At 46.4% G+C, this 21,454-nt stretch overlaps 1 protein-coding gene across 11 annotated transcripts in view; it reads left to right on the top strand.

The window, feature by feature from the left end:
• PLEC (plectin) overlaps window positions 1–21,454 on the top strand; it is a 624,446-nt gene that overhangs the window by 501,844 nt on the left and 101,148 nt on the right. For all 11 annotated transcript variants that reach the window (XM_086966398.1, XM_086966400.1, XM_086966394.1 and 8 more), the window contains 3 exons: window positions 951–1,070; window positions 4,905–5,000; window positions 17,315–17,442. In XM_086966398.1, coding sequence (XP_086822524.1) covers window positions 951–1,070; window positions 4,905–5,000; window positions 17,315–17,442 — 344 coding nt within the window. The remainder of the gene's footprint in view (window positions 1–950; window positions 1,071–4,904; window positions 5,001–17,314; window positions 17,443–21,454) is intronic.

Raw genomic sequence — 21,454 nt, 5'->3', positions numbered from 1 at the left:
CCGATTGGATACTCTACAACCCAAGGTGCCAGGAGGAGTGCTGGTGCCTTATAGTCAGATTTCTGTTACAGGGCTTGAGGCTTTGGGCCATGATGCAGTGGTTGAGGCATCGCTCAGCTGGATGTTAGGTTTTTGTGACCATGATTTGACTTATGTTCGCTGTAGATAGTTGCGAAGATGTTACTAATTGCGTTTACCATAGTTAGCTCTTCTGATAGTACTGCTAGCTTACATTAGTTGCATGTGCAGTTATTGTAGGTTTTATTAATCTTAATGCTAAAAGTTGTGCTGATCACCAGCTGTTCCGCTTATTGTGGTACTTCTGTTGACTGTAGGGGTATTGTGGTACTTGTGTTGACTGTAGGTGATTGAGCCAATCCTGGCTGCTGTGTTGACAGTAGACAAGGGGGCTCATGGTTATGGTTGTGTGGCCAGCAACAATGGAGCAGGTTGTGCATATTGGTCTGACTTTCGAAGGAGTGCTGTAGGAAGATGGTTGGGCTGTTAATGGCAGGGTGCTGACAGGAGACCTTTTGCCTGGTGGTGGTAGTTCTGCTGACATTAACGGCGACCATGCAGTGGTAATTGTCCTGATTGCATATGATCGTTTTGCAAAATATAGATGGTTGGGCTGATGGTGCTGCTGGCAGAGCTTGTGCTGATGTAGTACTTGTAATGACTGGGGACACTGATGGGGAGAGTTCTGCTCACTGTAAAGTATTGTGCTGTAGTGGTAGTTTCTGATTGCATTTGTTTGGGCTGCCGGTGGTAGTTGCAATGTTTGTAGTTATACTGATATCAGACAATTATGCTGGTGGGGGGTTGTGCTGTATATGTGCTGTTGTGCAGGCGATCCTAGGTGCATATAATGTAAACTGTAGATTGCCAATGGGCCTTGGAACCACTCAGTGTCTGTATGAATGTTTAAGGTCTGCTTTCCTTGATCCTAGGAGCTGGAGCTGAGGTGGCAAGAGTACTACGAACTGGTGACGCTGCTTGTCCAGTGGATCCGTCATTACACCATCATCTTTGAAGAGAGAAAATTTCCCACCAGCTACGAAGAGATTGAGGTATACACACTTGGTGTGCTTATCTACTACACCAGTCTTCCTAAACCCCACCCTCACCCCCTCAGAGGTGTAATAATATGCTCCCCTGGCTCTGCACCTACTTCTCCATTAGCACTTTCCAAAACATCCTCTCCCTACCTTCCTCCTTCACCATTTCCAGAAGAGTGTGCACTCCTCCTCAAGCAGCGTTCTTATTTTGGAACATGAACCTATTTTAGATTTACTTGCTTTGCATCCTAGGGCTTTGGCTCAGAGAGGCATAAAAGTAAATGTTTTAAAGGCACTAATAATAGGGGGAGTCTTTATGACTTACGTCCTTGTCATCCATATGGCCATGATGCCATCTTCATTTCAAGAAAACATTGGGTGGCCGTGTGTGATACAAGCATTAAAATCAAATAAAGTCAGCTATTCAGATTCTGTTTTCCGCCATTGGGTTCAGAAGCATTGTCCCGACTGGGAGCCAGAGTTCTTACCAGAGCACTGAAAAGACCCAGAAGATTGCCTACCAGTAGTGTGTTCACTTATCTTGGTTCTCTTCAGGTACTTTTCACCTGTCGGCGTGCTCAAGTGGGCTCTGGTTTTCCACAGTGAGCTTGCCTACTAACTCCTCCTTTGAGTTATTATCTGCTCCGCTAGCCATCGTCCGTCCACCCAGCCAGGAGTGTTTTCGCCTGCTCTCTGCCCTCTGTCTTCTACGCACTAAGCGGAGTGCTTAACTACTCTAGGTGCCCTCAATAACCCATCAGCAATGCAGACGAAGTTACACTTCTATAATCCCATCAGCAATGTTGTTCCCCATGCTCCTACATATCAAGAAGCAGCACGCTCATCTGATTCCCCACACCCATTGTTTCCTCTCCTACTCATCCCACCCATTTATGCCCCAACCAGCACTTAGTTCACCTACTCTCCTGACACTTTCTCCCACACCCCCTAGTACTCAACCCACCCATATACTCCCATACCAGCAGAGTGTTGGCCTGCACTCCTTACTCCACCCCCCTACAGCAGCTGAGTCTTATGAAGAGCTATCTGCAGATGGAATTAGTTTTCCCAGTTTGTTGCCCGGAGCGTTCATTCATGAAATTCCTTCTGTCATCCTAAACATCTTCACCGCCTGCAGACTAGCTGTCCACTACGTGTTGAGGGTCACACAGAGGGAAGGGAGGAACCTGAGCCTACGCCTCCCTACCTGCAAAGCTTCTCACCTGGCCCTCCTCACTCTGGGTGCAGAGTGCGGTGCAGGGGGGAGAGAGGAGGGAGGGCTATCTGAACCCACCTTCTCCATCGTGTCAATTTCCCACCTGCACCTCCTCACTGTGGCTGCGCAGTGCGATCTAGAGAAAAGTTGAGCCTCCGTGTTTATAGCTTCTGCCCTTACACTACCACCTGTGGGCAGAGTGTGGCTCAGAGTGAAGCGCCTGGATGCCTTATCGGGTGATTAGTCGTGCTTTATAAATCCTGATTGATTGAAAAAGAAGGCTGAGCGCAGTCACTGTTGGATGGAACAGAGAGTTGTCATTCCCAATGTTCTGCTGTCAGGGACTGACGGCTGCTGATGGAGGGGGGGGCACAGTGATCTTGTTAACTACTGAATATTCCCCAGTTGTTGGCCCATGAAATGGACCACAGAGCTGTCTAGTTTCAAGCGCCTTCCCACTCTCCCAAATGGCTGTGTAACCTAAAAGGCTGTCTGATTCCACTCCTCCGCCCTTCCAAATCCCGCAGGGCATAGACAACCCACCTCTGTTGTTCTGACGTCTCTGTCATGGCTCTTGTTCATGCCACAACAGAGTCGGGAGGAGCTGGCAGAGGATGAAGCCATGAATCGTGCCCGTCAAGCATTTACCCATGGGGTGGAGGGCGGGAGTAACTTTCTACAAGGGTGTAGGCATCCGTGTGGTTCTTCTTAAACGTCTGTGGGAGTTTTATTTATTGGTCTGCGCGCTGTGCTGTCAGCAAACTTGCTGTCTCCGAGAGGAGCCTGAGGCCTTAACTTCACAAAACCATATACATATCTGTGCCAGTGTTATTCGGAATCAGATTTAACACTTGCTTCTTGAGAGCTTCCGCCAAGGCATCTTTCTATCTCCCAATGACTAAACTTTCCAAATAGGGAGGCAGGTCGTTCCCCGGGCTTTGGAACCACTTCTTCCTCACACTTGAGCTGATCATACCGAGTTTAAAAAACATGCAAAAAATGTGGCCGTTCACTTTCTAAACAGCTCCTCTCGGTTGCTGTTGCTTATAGGCCACAGTATTCTTTAGCGCCAAGAGACTCTGCACATGAGTGTTGCGCTTCATAAACACCCATAAAGAAATACATCTCTAGGTGATGTGCTAGTGGGGTCTCTTAACTATGGCATCGGGAAATATGGTGGAGGATCCTTGGTTGAAGTAGTGTGGTTGACTTGTTGATGTGACTTAGAATCATGGCGTTTATCTCCGAGTGAACGTGTGCTGGGCGTCATCACCTCTGGGTACATGAGCCAGTGGCTATTCCACCATACTCATTCAACAATACCTTCCTATTGAGGGGCTGACAAGTGCTTGGGTATTGTCCATTTCCTATTGTAAGGCCATTTTCTAACCAAAAGCCTCTGCCCCGCATTTTCTGCAAATCTCTTTAGAGTGGTTGAGTAGGCCAAGCAATCAATGTTAGCCAATGTTTTCCATTTGTTTACAACACACAAGTATCTTCTGCCACAAGATAGAATTAGTCTTGCAAGTGATACATCTAGGAGTCAGAAACTTGGCTGGTCTTGTAAATCCACTGAACTCTAATGTTGTTGAAGATCCCCCTTAGGTCTCTGGTATTTTAGGATTCTCTTTATCGTTAATGCTCGCTCATCACCCACAACCAACTGGTGACACAATACAACACCATGGCTTGCCTTCTTCAGTTGAAAAATGAGACTGGAACGTTCTGTCAAGAACACTTAATTGACTGTCAGTGAGAACCTCATTCGTAGCAGTACTGAGTGCACATGTAGCAGTCACATTGGAGGATATAGTCTGCGGCCATGGCTTGCAGTAGGATCCTGCCAAGGGATATGGACAGTAACAAATTTGCGATCAACCACAAGAAGAGGCTGTACCGACCTCCTGATTGAACTGAACATGCTACAGGACACGAGAACAGCCGTGTCGCCCTTAACATGCTTGTAAAAAGCAGATTCCCTCCCTACACCATACTTGCATGTCTACAATCATGAGAACCGCAAACTACCAGCATCGGGTTATTCATACGCTGTCCAAGTTGGCATCCGCAGCATCCTATCATCCTGTGATGCTCAGCGCGTGTAGTGCTGCTCCCGTCACAGAAGTCTGGCATTCTTAAGGAATCTAGTGAATACATCTGGTCTCATGGACAAGTTTAGATAAGTTGTCCATGGCCCAAGCTTCCTTTTACCACAGCCACGCACTGAACCCTTCTACAAGCTCTCCTCCATCTCTAAATGTTTCAATAGCCCATGGCAATGGCATCATTCCAGTGGAATACATATTTTGAATATTGAGAAATTGTATTTTTTAATTGAGTATAAAAAGCATATTGTGATTAACTTGCATTATGTGAATAATTTGCAACCCCTGCTTTTGCTCACGAGAACAGTGACAGGAATGTGCATTTACTGTGCATCACTCACTAGTCTTGTGCAGAGAGTGTACACTACCTTTACCTGGTTCCATACTCTGCTCTAATCACTTGCCAATAATGGCCCATTTTGGTTACACGTGGCTTTGTGCTTCTCGTGGTGGTTGTGTGCAGGTTTTAGTCTTTTAGTGTCAGTGTAAAATGTGGACCACTAACCTCTTCCTCCCTCTTCGCAGATTCTGTGGCGCCAGTTCTTGAAGTTCAAGGAAACTGAACTTCCAGCCAAGGAAGCAGACAAGAACCGATCCAAGCTAATCTACCAGTCTCTGGAGGTGAGTTGGGCGCAGTAGGTCGCCTGCTGTGGTGCGAGGTGTTGTGAAACCTGCAAATGGCCCTGTCCCAAATTCAGGCAAATCTTCTGGTGGTATATATGAGAACTGGGTGGATGTTTCGCATGCACAATATCCCAGGTGGTTAGCTGGTTTCATGAGTCATTGCCTTGCTCTTTACATTGGCAGACCTCCCCTCTGTTGACGCATTGTATTGTATTTGGTAGCTTTTAAAGCACAACATGCCATCAAGGCTGCATCAGCGGGTGTATTTGCAAAGGATTATGCAGTACAAAGTATTATACATTTACACTCTGTTTGCAGACAACTGCCTGAGGAAGGACACATCTTACTCTGCACCCCTCTTCCTGTCTTAGAGTTTGCCTGCAAGGAGAGCATTTATCTTTTCAAGTTCCCCCTTTGAGCCTTTTTCTCTAGTGGTCTCTAAACGCCGGTGACCACCAGTGGGACATGTCTTGAATATGCCCATACGTGGTTTGCACACTCACTGTGTCACTGGTACCAAGCTGTACCCGGCTGATGAACCTATAACTAGGTTGAAACTGGTCCCAGGAATGCTTGTTTTCGGTTCAAGGAGGAACTGTCCTGGAAGTTCGGGCTGGACTATTACCATGAGGAGCAGGGTCAGGACTAATCTGTATATGGATGGGGCCAAACTGAGGGGACATGGTGACCAAAAGAATGATAGGTTGGGTTGCTACCCGAGCGATTGCCAGTGGTTAAATAGATTGCAAGCATTCCTCCCATCACCTTTTGTGTGTTACATGTCCAGTGCTCACCAGCCGAGCACTGGACGGCTGCTGCCTGGGGGAGGAGAGGTCCCACGAGTGCTGTTTGCTCTATCCATAAGGAAGCAATTATTCTTTTCTGGTAATTGGAAGCTGTGTGGTTGGTGTCCGGCCATTGACAATTTGAGAAGAGCCTTTTATTCTATGAAATGGATGGACAGTATACGCTGCAGTAGAAGTTGTGCAGGTATGTGACGTAAACACACAGTTGCATCATATCCCAGATGATGGATCTCTAACACACAACAGCGAACAACACCTCACCGCATGTCTAGGCAACCATTTCGCTGCACCCACAAGAATGGAGTCATTAGCTTAAAGGTTTCCCAAGATATAGGGTATATACGAGCGGTCTTGCACATGTGCGTATATAGAACAGTAGCACTGTCCTATTCAGCACTATTATTCCCTCCGTTCACCTATGAAAGGGCACCATTTGAGTTAATAGACTGTGTACCTCTCCCTCACTCTCAGGCACACTCAAGAATGATTATAGATGACACTTACTAAAGAAAATTGATGGAGAATATATACGGGGAAGCAAAAGGCTGGATATCTTGTAATGCGCATACCAAGTGGCCAGCCTGTTCAGACTAAGCTGGGAGGTGGAACCTTTGGGCGAAATAAAAACTGTGCAGGTGGCAACTTTAAAAGCATGAATAAATAGACATCAATTGGTGGCGAGGCGATCCCCCAGACCTGTAACCTTGATCTCAAGGCTCACCAAGCCAGGGCACCTGAATGGAGCTGGAGACACTACTGAGAATGGCGGTTTTGAAGAAATAGACCACCTTAGGTCTCTGGTGTTCCATATCTTGCCAAAGTCATAAGAGACACCTTTGGCACTACCGCAACAAGTCAAGACCGAGACCGAGTCTGGTGACCCTATGCCTGACTGGGGAGTTTTAGAATCCTGGGGGGACCCTAACATTAGAAAACAACCACTATCACTGCAGATCCTGGTGAACTTTCATAGAAACATCAATTCACCCGTTGCTGTTTCTTCAAGGCAACGCTTAAAGCCAGCTCTACTTTTTAATGGACTTTTGTATCCTTTCAATTGAAAGTGACTTCGTATTCCAGCTTTGCAACATTAGAAGTAGCACTAATTCCTGTGAAGTTCGGGAGCTGTGGTCCTCCTGACGTCTACCCAGAGGAAGTCCTGGGTGATTCTTTTTTTTGCCTACAAAAGCTAAACAAGCATTAGAAATGCAATCGAGCTCGGATTTATTTGAGTTTGAGCTAATGGCATTGTAAATGCCAATGTCTTTTCGCCATGTGTTATGGAGTGTGTGCAAGTGGTGTGTAGTGGAATTATGTGGGTTGGATTGTAATTTTACCAATGGTGGCATGCTGTGTTTTATATGAACATGTTTAAAAGTAAAGTGTACCATACTGCGATTGCTTGGTGGAAAAGTGCACTGCCGGCTGGAGGTGTGTGTGCCTGGTGGAAGGGTGCACTGACGGCTGGTGGGTGTGTGCTTGGTAAAAGCGTGCACAGATGGCTGATGGTTGTTGGTGTTTGTGCATGGTGAAAGCATTCATTGACGGCTGGGGGTGTGTTGTTCTGTGTGTTGTATTCTGTGTACTGGTGAGTGTGTGGCGGTGAGTCTGTGGGGGTGAGCCTGGGGAGTGAGTGTGGTGGTGAGTGTGTTGTGTTGAGTGGTGACAAGTGTGTGGTGTTGAGAGACTGAGGTGTGTGGTTTCTGTGTGCGTTATGTGTGTGTGTGGTGTATGGGTCTATGGTGTGTGTGTGGTGTATGTGTGTGTGTGTGGTGTTTTCTGCACAATCACACACTGCCCCTACACATTCACACACTGCTCACCCGCACACTCCCAATGTCACCCTGCATAGTCACCCTGCATAGTCACACACTGTTTATTCTGCACCTGCACTCACCGCCACTCTGCAGTCACCGCCACTCTGCAGTCACCGCCACTCTGCAGTCACCGCCACTCTGCAGTCACCGCCACTCTGCTGTCACCGCCACTCTGCTGTCACCGCCACTCTGCTGTCACCGCCACTCTGCACTCACCGCCACTCTGCAGTCACCGCCACACAGATTTCATATTGCCGAATTGTTAATAAGGATGTGAATGTGAACTAATAATAATGATAAGGTATAAAACGCATAGTCAAGCAAACACATTGGCACCAAGGGCATGCTAATACCTCACGAACACAACTAGAAAAGTTTACTTTCAGGAAATTGTGCTACGAGGCCAACGGAGGAGTTGGTTGTGTTACACAAAAGTACCAAGGACATCTGGTTTGTTAACATTAGCAGAGCCCGAGAGCGCACCATGGCATAATATTAATCGCTAACAGTTATCTCTTTTTTAACTAAAACACGCCAACGCACCCGAGCTTCTCATTGCTTGAAATTCGTAATGTAGACGCGCGCCCGACAAACGCACTGCTCAATGGTGAACGCGCGCACACCATCTGGAATGCATTACACGTGCACCCTGACAGCTCCTAATTAAAAGTAATGGACTGCAGTGCGCGAAACCGCACACAATATGCCAAAAATGGCGGACGAAAAATAAATAGCCCTATCACATCCCGACTATTAAAAACACACCACCGCGACGACCAATCACCATTCAGATAATAAAAAAACGCACTGAAAATGCACGAGCAAAGAAAAATTTATCCAGCACGAACACGAAACCCGCTACAATACGGCTCGCAGCTCCTCCCCACTTCGTGGTGGCGTCGCCGAGCCCGTAAAAAGGTCAAATCAGCTTTTTTCATTTCAGTGTGAATCATTTTATCCCGTATCCAACAATCCATAAATGGCCAGGACCTCCGACCAGCTCCGCTTCCGATTGCACCCGTTCCTTTGGCAGGCCTTAGGTCTCGCTCCTTTTCTCAATCAGTTTTTTGGCATCCATGCCAACAAGTCCACATACGCAGCAAAGACTGATGCACAACTGAGGTGTCGACTTGGACAGAAAGTGCCCCATATTGCTGCAGGCTTGCACACTTGAAGCCCTGGAAAGCCCTCACCAGCCCACTAAGCTTTCCCATTCACGTGCTTGACTCTCCTGCCATCTGCTGGTAGACTGCGGAACACACCTTTTGACATATTCCACTCTGTGTTAATCCCTGCTGCTGTAAGTGTTAAAATACCCCAGTTCTGTGGTATTTATTGTGCGGTAGGCAAAGCTCCCCTGAGATCTCAATAGAAGAAAAAGACTTCAGGAGCTGGTGGTTCGATGGTCCGGCCACCCAGGGCTTCCAACATACCTCCAACTTTGTTCTGTTACCAGAGGTGAGTGATCCACTAAAAGCTCAAGTCTGGCTCTGCTGGCATTCATGTTGCCGCTACCTGCCAGGCTCACTCTATCTGGATGTGGCGTAACGACGTGAGCTGCTGTCTTTGAAACTGGGAAAGCAGGTTAGAGTGTAGGTGTTGCCTCAACAACCCGTGATTCGGGGCAAAATGTGACTGGAGCTCATGTAAAGCGCTTCAACGCCTTTTGGTGGAGATCTACAGAAAAAGGTAAAAAACAAACCAAGGAAAGGAAAATAAATTCCCATTTAGTGGTTGATTTGCACAAACTTAAATCAAGTTTTCTGAAACTAGAAAACCTGGATAAATCACAGGTTCTCCGCTTGAATTGTGTGATATTAGGCAAATATTTTGTTTCAGCAAAACTCATTTTTCTTCATAATAGTGTAGTTTTAAATACGTGAGCTCAAAATACCAGCTGTTCAAAAACCGATCGTGTTTGACTTACTAGAATATAATGTAGCTGATCTGGGCCACATACAGAGTTCAAATGACGACTATCTTGCCTCTTGGTTCACTAATGGCACGGTTGCCAGTGTGCGTACGGAGGCAGGAATGGTTCCAAGTTGATGTTTAAAAGTTGGTGTTTAAAAAGTATCACCTTTAATCTTTAACTCTCAGTAAAATGTGACGTATTAATGTCAAAGCTTCCACTAGTTAAAGAAATACATTTTTTTTTTAATTTTGAAGAAACTATGATATATTATGTGATATTTGTTGTATGATTTACATAGCAAACATTTTCAGATTTTAGCTCGTACACAATCTCTAAAAGGCAAGCCAGCTCTGGCTCGTCTCTCCATGTTTGTTTGTTGGCTCGCCCTCCTCTACCTGTTGGTACTGGGATCTTACCTGTCTTACTATAATCATATTCAAATGGAAACTGCTATAGACACCCCACCCGTTTCAAGTCTGCTCCTTAAAACCGGGTGAATTCTGTCTGAGGAAGCTGACAGAACCATAAAAGCTGCCTGTGGAACGTAGCTGCTTTGCACTATTTTGTCACTGCAAACCACCTCTGAGCTCTTCATCTGATGTGTCCAGGTTCACTCCACACCACCAGGAGCACAGAGCAAATCTACAAAAGTATTGGAGCCCACCTGGCCTTCACTGTTTTACACCGGGGAAGAGTGGCTTAGGTGTGCTGTGAGTTTGGAGGGAGTGGGTGGGCACCCCCTCTCCATGGAGTACGTTTGAGGGACTTTGCAAATGTCATCAATGAAATAGAAGCCAGACCCAGACTGGTAGCTTAGCCAGCTAAGACCTGAGTAATTACGACAACCCTCGCAGTTACAGCTCTGATGGCTTTACTGAACACACCTTCCCTCTCATTGGCACTCTTGAGACACCTTTCTTTTTCCCAATGGGACATTCTCACAATGACTAGCTCTTGGCTATTGAGACATTCTTGCCATATCTCCAGAAACAGCCTGAATTCTTCGACGGAGATGTTGTCCTCCTGACTCTCAAGAAACCTCCTCTTGTCTCTCCTGAGAGAACCTGCTCTTGGCTATTGAGACATTCCTGTCATGACTTCCATGACACCCCTGTCTTAGATAGACGTTCTCATCTTCGCCTTTGCGGCGGCTTTCTCCTGGCTCTCGGGACACCCTTTTCTTGGCTCTCTTAAGTCACCCTCAGTTTAGCTCCTGTGAGACACCTTCCTCTCGATGTCCATCTTTTAGCTCCTGAGATGGACATCGAGATCTAATTCCCGACTGACTTTTCAGTTAGCCTAACACTCTTGCTAGGCACGCACACTTCTGTTCTTAAACAAGGTTTATGATAAATCGCATTACTTTCCTTTTCATATCCTCCTGCACACATTAAATAAATAAAAGCTGCCTTTCTCACAGACATATATGCTCATTGAGAATCCATTTGTTTGAAAAGGCGCTTTAAGGAATGTGCACATAAATGTTCGACTTTGAACTTGAGAACTGGCAATCACCAAGGGTCCATGTTTGAATGTTGCTTTAGTAGCTGTTAACCGTGCATGGAACGTTCAAGGTGTTTGTTAGAGATGCCACCACCCCCCCAACGAAGGATCTGCTTTTTTCACCTTCATCAGTTGTCTGTCAGATCTTGACTGACCCAATATTCTCCATATTCCTGGACCCAGGTCTTGTCCAAGAACTTGGGGCTGAGTGTAAAAACATGTCGATTGTGTTGATCTGTGGTGGTTGAAGAACGTTCTCAGGAAATGGCGCAGAGTTTCTCCACTGCTTAACCTCCGTCTGGGATGGGAAGGGAGTTTGGATAGACAAGAGGAAGGCGGCTCAGGAGCCATGTTTGGGACTGCACTCCTGCAGCCTGGCTAGTTTCGGTCTCCTCTGATATACACCGCTCTGGCTCTTGATGAGTTTCCGTCGCTTTATCACGTAGTCAGGGACCCGCTAGTGCGTTCGTAAACTGTGGGCTGCAACCGTGTTCCATGCTCCTCTCTTGCTGGGACCTGGACAGGGTACCCGTAGAGGTGCTTCCCAAGGCTGCTGAACCTGATCAGCCTGTTCGATGGCTCTCAGTGAAGGCCAGGCTTCCTCTCCTACTGAAAGACTGGTTTTGACCTCTCTAGGAGAGGTCTCGGGTTCAAAGCCATCAGACTCTGCAAACCTTTGTCGCCCAGCCCTCCAGCTCATTCCTCTTGTATAAAGCCTTCCTCCTCTGAAGTACAGCCCACTGGAGAGCAGCTGCACCTTACAGCGTGTCCAAGGCGGGGTGATGCCTTACTTGTGATAGCACACGTACACCACCACAAGACATTGCGGTGTTCAGTTGTGCTTGAGTGTTCTTGGCGCCCAAGTCACCACATCACACCTCAATGTTGTTCGTCACACACAGACGTGCTGCATGGTCATGAATGGTTGTAAATTCCATCAAGAGCGGAATTGAAAACCTTTGTCCCAAGGCACGACTGTCCTCTCAGAAAACCGAGCGTGCCCTATGTCCCTCCCTCCCCTCTGGCCACACCCTAACCTGCTTGACGACTTGGTAAATATCAAAGTGAACAAGGAAGCAAAGGAGAGATAACCATTCAAACACCACAGCGACGTGGACGGAACTGCACCTGGCTGTTCCTCGTTGAGCTCGGCGACCAAGTACAGGACACCACCAACGACCATCTTGATTCTGCTTGGAGTTATAATTTGAGTTGCTTTTTCGCCATTTAAGAACCACTTCTGGATTTACACTTTGTGTGTGCAATGCCAACCTATGTGTGAAATGGACGTTCTTTCCCTCAAGAGGACACCCTGTCACCTGTCTGGTACAACACACCTACCTCCCCTGGAAGCCATTTACCTTCCTTCGCTGTTGACCTGGAACTGCGCTAAGAGAGGCCATTGCGAGACTTCAGCACAGATGAGGGAACAGCAAGGTGGATGACCCCGTTTCTATTTCAACCAGTTTAATGCCTGCCCACGGTAGGGGGTGGCTCTTTCTCTGCCCTTGTAACAGATTCTTGTTTTCAAAGAGATGGTTTTAACCAAGGGAAGGGCACCCCTTTTTCAGTAACACAACTGAAAAAGTTGGAATTATTCGGTTGCAGGGGCTTCAGTGTGGGGAGGAAGTTCCTAATTCTATCTACAGCAGTTTCCGAGGGAGAATGACCTAATTTATTTTAGGAGGTATAATGATTCAAGAGAACTCTCCTCCTTTAGAAAGTTTCCAGGTGTTGACCAAAGACACATTTTATTTTGCTTACATGTATTGACTTTCTTCCCTCTCCGTCTCTATGTTGGGAGTGGAATGATTCTTGTTAATCGGTGTTTTGTTTGCATACAGTTGTAAATTATGTCCTCTCCATGTCATTACTACGGAACAGAAGCTTATTATTTTAAAACTTGGGTCAGTTACTTGGACCATGAAGTGAAGAATGTGTCTGTGCACATCTCAAGGGTACAACTGGTATTTTCATGGCGTAAGCCGGTGTGTGGAAGGCTGTGCTTGGGTTGTGGATGTTTTGGCTTGATAAAAAGAGTTAATTGTGGTCTCTGTGTCTTGGATTAAATGCTTAATTTTGGCGTCTTGGATTGGATGTGCAAAGGGACTGCTCTTTGTCGGTTCCTTGAAAAGCATATCTATGTTTTTGGGGACATCACCAGGTGTATTTGGGGTCATTGCCTGGTGTTTTTAGGGTCAGTTGCTCTCCACGTGAAGCTTGTGCTTGAGAGCAATACTCTTGTATTTTGAAGCGATGTCTGTGTACATGGAACCGATTTATATTCACTGATGTTGTGATGACACTAACAGTATTCCAGCATTTGGGACTATTGTCTGGAAGAGATTCTGTTACACCCCTATACTGTGTGAGTGAGGGCAGTATTCCTTCATTTGGGAATATTGTCTGGGATATTTGCTAATGGTCACAGGCTGTAGCTTGTGGCTAAGGTCAGGATTCCTGTATTAGAGAGTAGCCTGCATCATGCACTTGTGATGCATGTTAGTATTCTTGTATGTGTCTTGGGTACAGCCACAGTAATTTATTTGTCTGATTGCTAGTATGGCAATGCGATTCTTGAATCGGAGTGTTTTCGCGTGTGCACTTTTCTGCTTCCGAAGAAGGTTTCTTTCATCATCTGGATCTTAAGCTGGTGTGCAGGCTGCTTTTTTTTGTTTTCTGCATGTATCCGGTGTGATGAGGCAGAAGCAGCAAAAACTGATCTGTGTCTTTCAAGAGTCAAGAAAGAGCATTCCTAAGGCTCCCAAACCCAGAAGCATGTGGAAAGCTAAAACAAAGCAGACTTTCATCTTTTTGGGCTTTAATTCTTTTTGTTACCAACAGGAATCTCACGCCGCTTCTGGTGCCTGCGCCTGCAGTAGTCTGCCTCCCGTTGTGCTTCATTTGAGCATCAGAATCTTGAGTAATTCTTAATCCACAGACCTTAAACGCCACAGCTTATACGTTTCCACCCTCATCTTTCAGTTTGGCACACCCTGACAGAGAGTGATTTTAAAGACCATCGTTTGGTCCCTAAATTTCACCTGAAAAGCAGCCAGAAGGCAGTGATGCCCATGGACAGCGGAGCAGACAAATCATACTCTTCCGTAGGGAGTAATACTTTTTGCAGTGCTTCAGTGTGTAGTCGATGGGAGAAGGATAAGGTTGGCTCGTTGTCTGCCTCGTTGTGTGTTAAGGCGGCTTTTTTCCTGTATTTGGGTGTTTTTGCTAGCATACATTGGACGCAGGTCATGTTGGATCTGTTTCTTCAGAAGGTGCCGGAGGCAACCGGCGAGAACAATTTCTTAAACAATATATTGATTTTGTTATTGACCAAATCTACATTATCTAATTATCAGATCAGCTTCATACTACATCTTTATGATCTTTCTATCTAATTTGTATAACTTAACTAAGGGCCTTATTTAGAGTTTGCCGTGATAATGTTACAGACATTTTGCGTATTACAGGTGCCATAGGGTATAATGCACTTGTAGTATGGCTTACAGGGCTTTCTCCACGTTGGTGGTGATGGAGTATCTCTCCCACTAAACTGAACAAAAATTAGGCCCTACATATGCAATTTTGTTTAGCTGTAAGCCATAATCTATTTGATCTTCTTTTCCATCTAGATATCAGTTATTGTATATATACTATATATTTTATCATCCGAGCCTTCGTTTTCCAACAATAATCTATCACATCTATCTGTTTAATCTATATAACAAAACGATTAATCTGTGTCTCGCATCTATTTTGTTTGTCATTTGGGGCCAAAGGCTTACCTTCGTGGGGAAAAACTAGACGAAATGTTAAAGCCCCGGCCTGGATCTGCTGCAAAGATTGCCGGGAAGGCTGTAGTTTTGGGGACATGTGCTAGTGGCTAAACCTCCCTTTGTTTAGTTGAGTATATGCCATCCTTGCACATTGGATCCAGGCAGGACCAGAGGAGCAAGAGTAGATACTTGCCATTAGAGAAGGGGCAGGCACTGTTGGGAGGTAGACTTGAGGCACACTAAGACTCTATTAGACAAGTCCATATTTATGGTACATAAAAACAACCAAATGCATACTCTTATGGGTTGGCTAATTCTGATCGGATGCCCAAACCAATAACTCTACCATGGACATGGGAAACCGATAAAATGCAGAATGAACTTTATCCATGAGCATACTTAATGCTGCCTCCACTATGGCGTTAGTGAACTATTGCTCATTCCTGGATTCCAGACCTTCTTTCCAGGCCATATATGACACATGCCCTCCTCTGCTTCTTCGAAATAAACTTTACCTTTAATTCAATGCCATTGTTATCACTAGGTCCCTTCTGTGGCTACATGATCAGCTAACGGCCTTCCCGATTACTCATTTCATGCCATGAGTACATCTGCTTGTGGTGCGCAGCAGTAATACCACCAGACACATTGAACTATTGATGAGACGAACATACAGCTGATGCCCACATGCAATGCCACTGATGTCTGGTACTTAAACCTTACACAAAGAAATCATAGCTCAAACCCTTACACAAAGAAATCATCGCACATAACCTTACACAAAGAAATCATAGTTCAAACTTCTCACTTGACAAAGATTTTTTAAACTCCATAATAGTGGCAAATTCAGGTCTGTGTTGACTAGAGCTCTGTAAAATTGTTAAAGCAGAAACCTTTGACTGTTCTTTTAAAGCTGCAGAGTTGCATTTTTGGTAATCTTTTGTTTAACATTTTCCTTTTTGGAAAAATGCACTTGGTTCAGTAAACTGATAAAGGGAGTGATTTGCAACATCACAGGGTTTGCAAATAGCCTTTTTGTATATTTGAAACTAATTTTGCGACTCAGAAAAGCATTTCCAACTTGGTTTATTGACCCACAACAGATCGCATTGGGAAAGGTCATTAAAGGGCATTTCTTCTTAAATGCAATTCAATTCAGTATTGTATGTATCAATCGTTGTACCACAGCAATTGCGGTTGCAAACCGTTGATCAGTTAGCCACACCTCAAAGGAGGTGGTAACTGATTCTCAAAAAGGGGAAGGTTGCCTTTAGGACACCTTCCCCTTTGTGAATGGTGTCGACAGCCTTCGGGCACTTGGAAGTGGCCCAGAGGACCACTGCCTGCTCTCCCTGAAGTATTCCCAAACTGCAACTGTTTTTGTGTTTTAAAGCAGCACCTGTTCCTTCAAAGACCATGGGCTTCTTAAAAAACAAAGTTTCCCATTTGAGAATGGAAAGACAGGGATGGTAGTTTGCTGTTCCTTGCAGAGACACCTAGTTAATGTTAATTAGCTAGAATTATCTACAACTGTCATTTTGCAATGCGATCTATTAGTATACTGGTTGCGTCGTAAAATTAACGTCTGGTCACAAAAAGTTGGTGCACAATTGGCGATCAGCCTTTTTGAAACATCTGGAATAAAGCCCTTTACATTCGTCAATGTGTAACCAGAAATTTGGCCAACGCTCAAACTCCTGAGCTCTTAGGAAGTATTTGCTGTTCACGCTTCCTTTAAAGCTTTCAATGGAGATTGTTTTTATAATTTCCCATTGCTTGCCCCAACCCTGTATAAAGTCCTTAGGATTTCTTAATATATAATTATAAAAGTGCAGTTCATGTAGACACATAGCCTACAGCACAAGCGCTCAAGGGACGTTAAGTGTAGGGCCATCGTTGAAACTTCTTGATCATGTATGATGCTGGCTTTTCACTTTTTACCACCGAGTGTGATCAACGCGAGGAGGGCTTCCATCACGCAAAGTGAAAGAAAGGGAAGTCGCATGAGTGACTGAAATGTTGATGTCTGCACTCATGGTGTCCGAGTGTAGGGTAACATTCTGACTATCTCCCAAACGATAACCTGGGCTGGCTCCCATGTCCATAGCGGTGCACTGCACATTAGCAGTTTCAGCTTCAGACCCACCTCAGTAGCAGCTGCTGCCCAGTGTAAATGCTATTAATACCTGTATATCAGCAGTAAGTTCCCTATTCTTTCCCAGAGGAGCTTGTGGAGATACAATTGCATACAGCCCAAAATCACTAGGGAGATATGTGTCTGTGTGTTCTGTTTATCTAGGCGCTCACATATGAATCAATAAGGTGGTAGGTGTTAGAATGTATCCCATAAGCCAATTAGATTGAAATGTAATGTAGTCAGCCCTGTGAGTTGGCACCGCTATTGACATGAGTGGAAGATGTTTCAGAGCTGAACTGTCATTTAAAATGCCACTTCTGGTGGTTCCTGAACCTCTTCCCTTCTGTTTCCATGCAGGGTGCAGTGCAGTCCGGACAGCTGAAAGTCCCCCCTGGTTACCACCCATTGGACGTAGAAAAGGAATGGGGAAAGCTGCATGTGGCCATCCTGGAGCGGGAGAAGTTGCTGAGGATCGAGTTTGAAAGGTCAGTTAAGATGCTGGGTGATTGGTGGAGAGAGGCCTGAGGTGACCTGGGTGGTGGAAGAGGTAGCACAAGAGGTCTGGCATTGGGGGCAGAAGCCCATCTCGGGTAGAGGAGGAGTAACATAGGTTGTTGAGAAGATAGCACAGGAGGTAACGAAGATGGTGAATAAGGTAGGTTGGGAGATATTCCGTAGGTGTTGGTGGAGGAGGTAACCTAGGTGGAGGCCAAGTTAACATAGACGATGGATAAGGTAGCAAAGGCGGTGTAACATGAGAGGTGGAGGAGGTACCATAAGCAGTGTAGGGAAGTATCATATGTGGTGGAGCAGATGGTTGGCTTGGTGGGTGAAGGATGTAGCATAGGTTGCGTTGTGGAGGGGGTTGTATGGAAGTGGAGGCATTAGCATCGTTCGTCAGGGGCACAAGGATGGTAGTAAAAGAAAAGGTATCCAGAGACAAGTTCTGGCAGCTCAGGGACTTACAGGAATCAATCTGCAACCTGGACTGAAGGGACACTTTCTGATTTAGAGAGATCTTTGTTCACTGCCATCCTCCCTGCATGTAATTGTATGTGGGGGCGTTATAGGTGACTTACTAGAAGGTTGAATACCAAGCACAAGGGTGGTCCTTTATGTCTTTAATGTCACAGTGAATGTTTCACATATCTCATATCTCACTACTGCGAATGACATAGACAGCACTGGACCTAGTGTCAAGAGGCAAAAAAACGTGTGATCTAACAGAGGGCAGGCGCTTAGAGTCCATGCACCTAGTCGACGTTATAAGTTTGCTGCCCTTACCCCATGTATAGCTCGAAATTCTTGTGTCTTTACAGCGAGCATAGATCATTAATCTAATATCCTTATTTCTAATTGGGGTCTGCACCCTGTGTCCTTACACTTAGCAAACCCAGAAATCTTGTGCCTCTAAACCTATGAGGATCAACCTGGTGTTGTTACCCCTTCACTTCTACCAGTACTCCTACATCTGGTACCCTTTTAACCAGCTAAGATCACAGTCCATGTGCCCTTAAACCCAGCAGAGCTTAGATATATGGTCCCTTACATATAGCAGAACTCAAAAATCAGGAGCCATTATACCAGCCAGAAGTCAGAACACTGGTGTACTGGTGCACTTATACCTAGAGGAGATCAGAAACCTGGTGCCTTTACGCGTAGATGAGCAGAAACCAGGATCCTTTGCACAACTCAGATACTAGAAACAAGGAACCTTTAAACCCAGCAGAGCTCAGACACTAAGAGCATTTGCACCCAGCAGAGACCATAAACGAGAGGCCACTGTACATAGCAAAGATTAGAAATCTGGTGCCCTAACACCTAGAAGAGATTAGAACCCAGGAGCCCGTGCACCCACCAAAGCTCGGAAATCAGGAGCCATTGCACCAAGCAGAACAAAGAAACTAGGAGCCCTGGCACCATGCAAATCTCTATAAAATAAAGGCTCTTGCACCAAGCAGATCAGAAACTAGGAGCCCTGGCACACAGGAGAGATCCGGAACTAGGAACCCTTGCTCCCAGCAAAGCTCGGAAACTAGGAGCCCTCAAACCCAGGAGAGATCAGAAACAAAGGGCCCTTGCACCAGCAGAGCTAAGAAACTAGGAGCCCTTACACGCAGCACAGCTCAGAAACAATGAGCCCTTGCACCAAGCAAAGCTTGAAACCAGGAGCCCTTGCACCAAGCAGAGCTCAGGAACTAGGAGCCTTGCACCAGCAGAACTCAGGAACTAGAAGCCCTTGCACCAAGCACAGCTCAGAAACTAGGAGCCTTGCACCAAGCAAAGCTCAGAAACTAGGAGCCCTCACACCTAGGAGAGATCAGAAACAAAGGGCCCTTGCACCAGCAGAGCTCAGAAACTTGGAGCCCTTGCACCCAGCAGAGCTCAGAAACTAGGAGCCTTGCACCAGCAGAACTCAGCAACTAGGAGCCCTTGCACCAAGCACAGCTCAGAAACTAGGAGCCTTGCACCCAGCAAAGCTCAGAAACTAGGAGTCCTTACACGCAGCACAGCTCAGAAACTAGGAGCCCTTACACGCAGCACAGCTCAGAAACTAGGAGCCCTTGCACCAAGCAAAGCTTGGAAAGCAGGAGCCCCTGCACCACGCAGAGCTCTAAAACTAGGAGCCCTTGCACCCAGCAGAGCGCTGAAAATAGGAGCCTTGCACCAAGCAAAGCATGTAAACCAGGAGCCCTTGCACCACGCAGAGCTCATAAACTAGGAGCCTTGCACCAAGTAAAGCTCAGAAACTATGAGCCCTTGCACCCAACAGAGCTCTGAAACCAGGAGCCCTTGCACCCAGCAGAGCTCTGAAAATAGGAGCCTTGCACCATGCACAGCTCAGAAACCAGGAGCCTTTGCACCAAGTAAATCTCAATAAAAAAGGGGCCCTTCAACCAAGCAGAACTCAAGACTAGGAGCCCTTGCATCAAGTACAGCTTAAGCTCAGAAACTAGGAGCCCTTGCACCCTGAAGAAATCAGACACTAGGAGCCCTTACACCGAGCAGAGCTTGGATACCAGGAGCCCATGCACCAAGCACAGCTCAGAAACTATGAGCCCATGCACCAAGCACAGCTCAGAAACTATGAGCCCTTGCACCCAGCAAAGCTCAAACTAGGAGACCTTGTACCCAGCAGAGCTCAGAAACCGGGAGTCCTTGCGCCAAGCAAAGCTTGGAAACCAGGAGCCCTTCTTGCACGAAGCAGAGCCCAGAAACTAGGAGCCTTGCACCAAGCACAGCTCAAACACGAGGAACCCTTGCACCAAGCAGAGTTCAGAAACCAGGACCCTTGCACCAATCAGAACTCAGGAACTAGGAGCCCTTGCAGCAAGCACAGCTCAGAACATAGAAGCCTTTGAACCAAGAACAGCTCAGAACCTAGAAGCCCTTGAACCAAGCACAGCCCAAAACCTAGGAACCCTAGCACCAAGCACAGCTCAGAACCTAGGAGCCCTAGCACCAAGCACAGCTCAGAACCTAGGAGCCCTAGCACCAAGCACAGCTCAGAACCTAGGAGCCCTAGCACCAAGCACATCTCAGAACCTAGGAGCCCTAGCACAAGCACATCTCAGAACCTAGGAGCCCTAGCAACAAGCACAGCTCAGCGCCAAGAAGCCCTTACACCAAGCACAGCTCAGAACCTAGGAGTCCTCGCACAGCTCAAAATCTAGGAGCCCTAGCACCAAGCACAGCTCAGAACCTAGGAGCCCTTACACCAAGCACAGCTCAAAAACTAGGAGCCCTTGCACCAAGCAGAGATCAGAAACTAAGCACCATTGCACCAAGTAGAGCTCAAAAACCAAGAGCCCTTGCACCAAGCAGACCTAAGAGCCCTTGCACGAATCAGTACTCAGAAGACAGGCACTTTTACACATAGAAGAGATAAGAAAGGGGGTGCACGAGGAAGAGAGCAGATCAGAAACATGGCGCCCTTGCAACCAGAAGATATCAGAAACCAGAAGACCCTATACCCAGCAGAGATCACAAACCTGGCACTCTTGCACCAAGAACAGATCACAAACCAGTGCCTTTACACCTAACAGAGTTTAGTGGTTCCTTTGGCTGGCTTGATGACGCACATCATATTTGGCAGTACTCCTGATGGCTGATCATCTGATACCATGTCGTCTGGTGTAGACTGAGACTGTCCTACTTTGTTTAGCGATCTCAGACATGAACGCCAAGGAGCAGAATCTGGGACAGCCATGCCTGAAGGGCACTAATTCGCTATGTCACTCGAGAAGCGCTAGTCCACAAAGGGCGTTAGAAACAGAGCCGTCCTGGGCAGTGTGCCAAGCAGTTTCCTTCCCGCACTTCCCGTGGGCTCCAGTCCACGCTCAATAATGTTACTCACGAGCCATAAATAGCACAGCTGGGGATGGGGCTCTGAAAGACCTGCTGGACATGGACCTCTCAGGAAGCAGGGGTGACCGGACAGTCTTCACAGCCTAAAAAGAACGTTTTAACAATCGAGCACTTGAGCTATCAAGGTTC

Source organism: Lissotriton vulgaris, chromosome 4_1 (genome assembly GCF_964263255.1).
Source record: "Lissotriton vulgaris chromosome 4_1, aLisVul1.2, whole genome shotgun sequence".
Classification (NCBI taxonomy): Eukaryota; Metazoa; Chordata; class Amphibia; order Caudata; family Salamandridae; genus Lissotriton; species Lissotriton vulgaris.
This window is presented reverse-complemented; position numbering and strand designations above follow the sequence as displayed.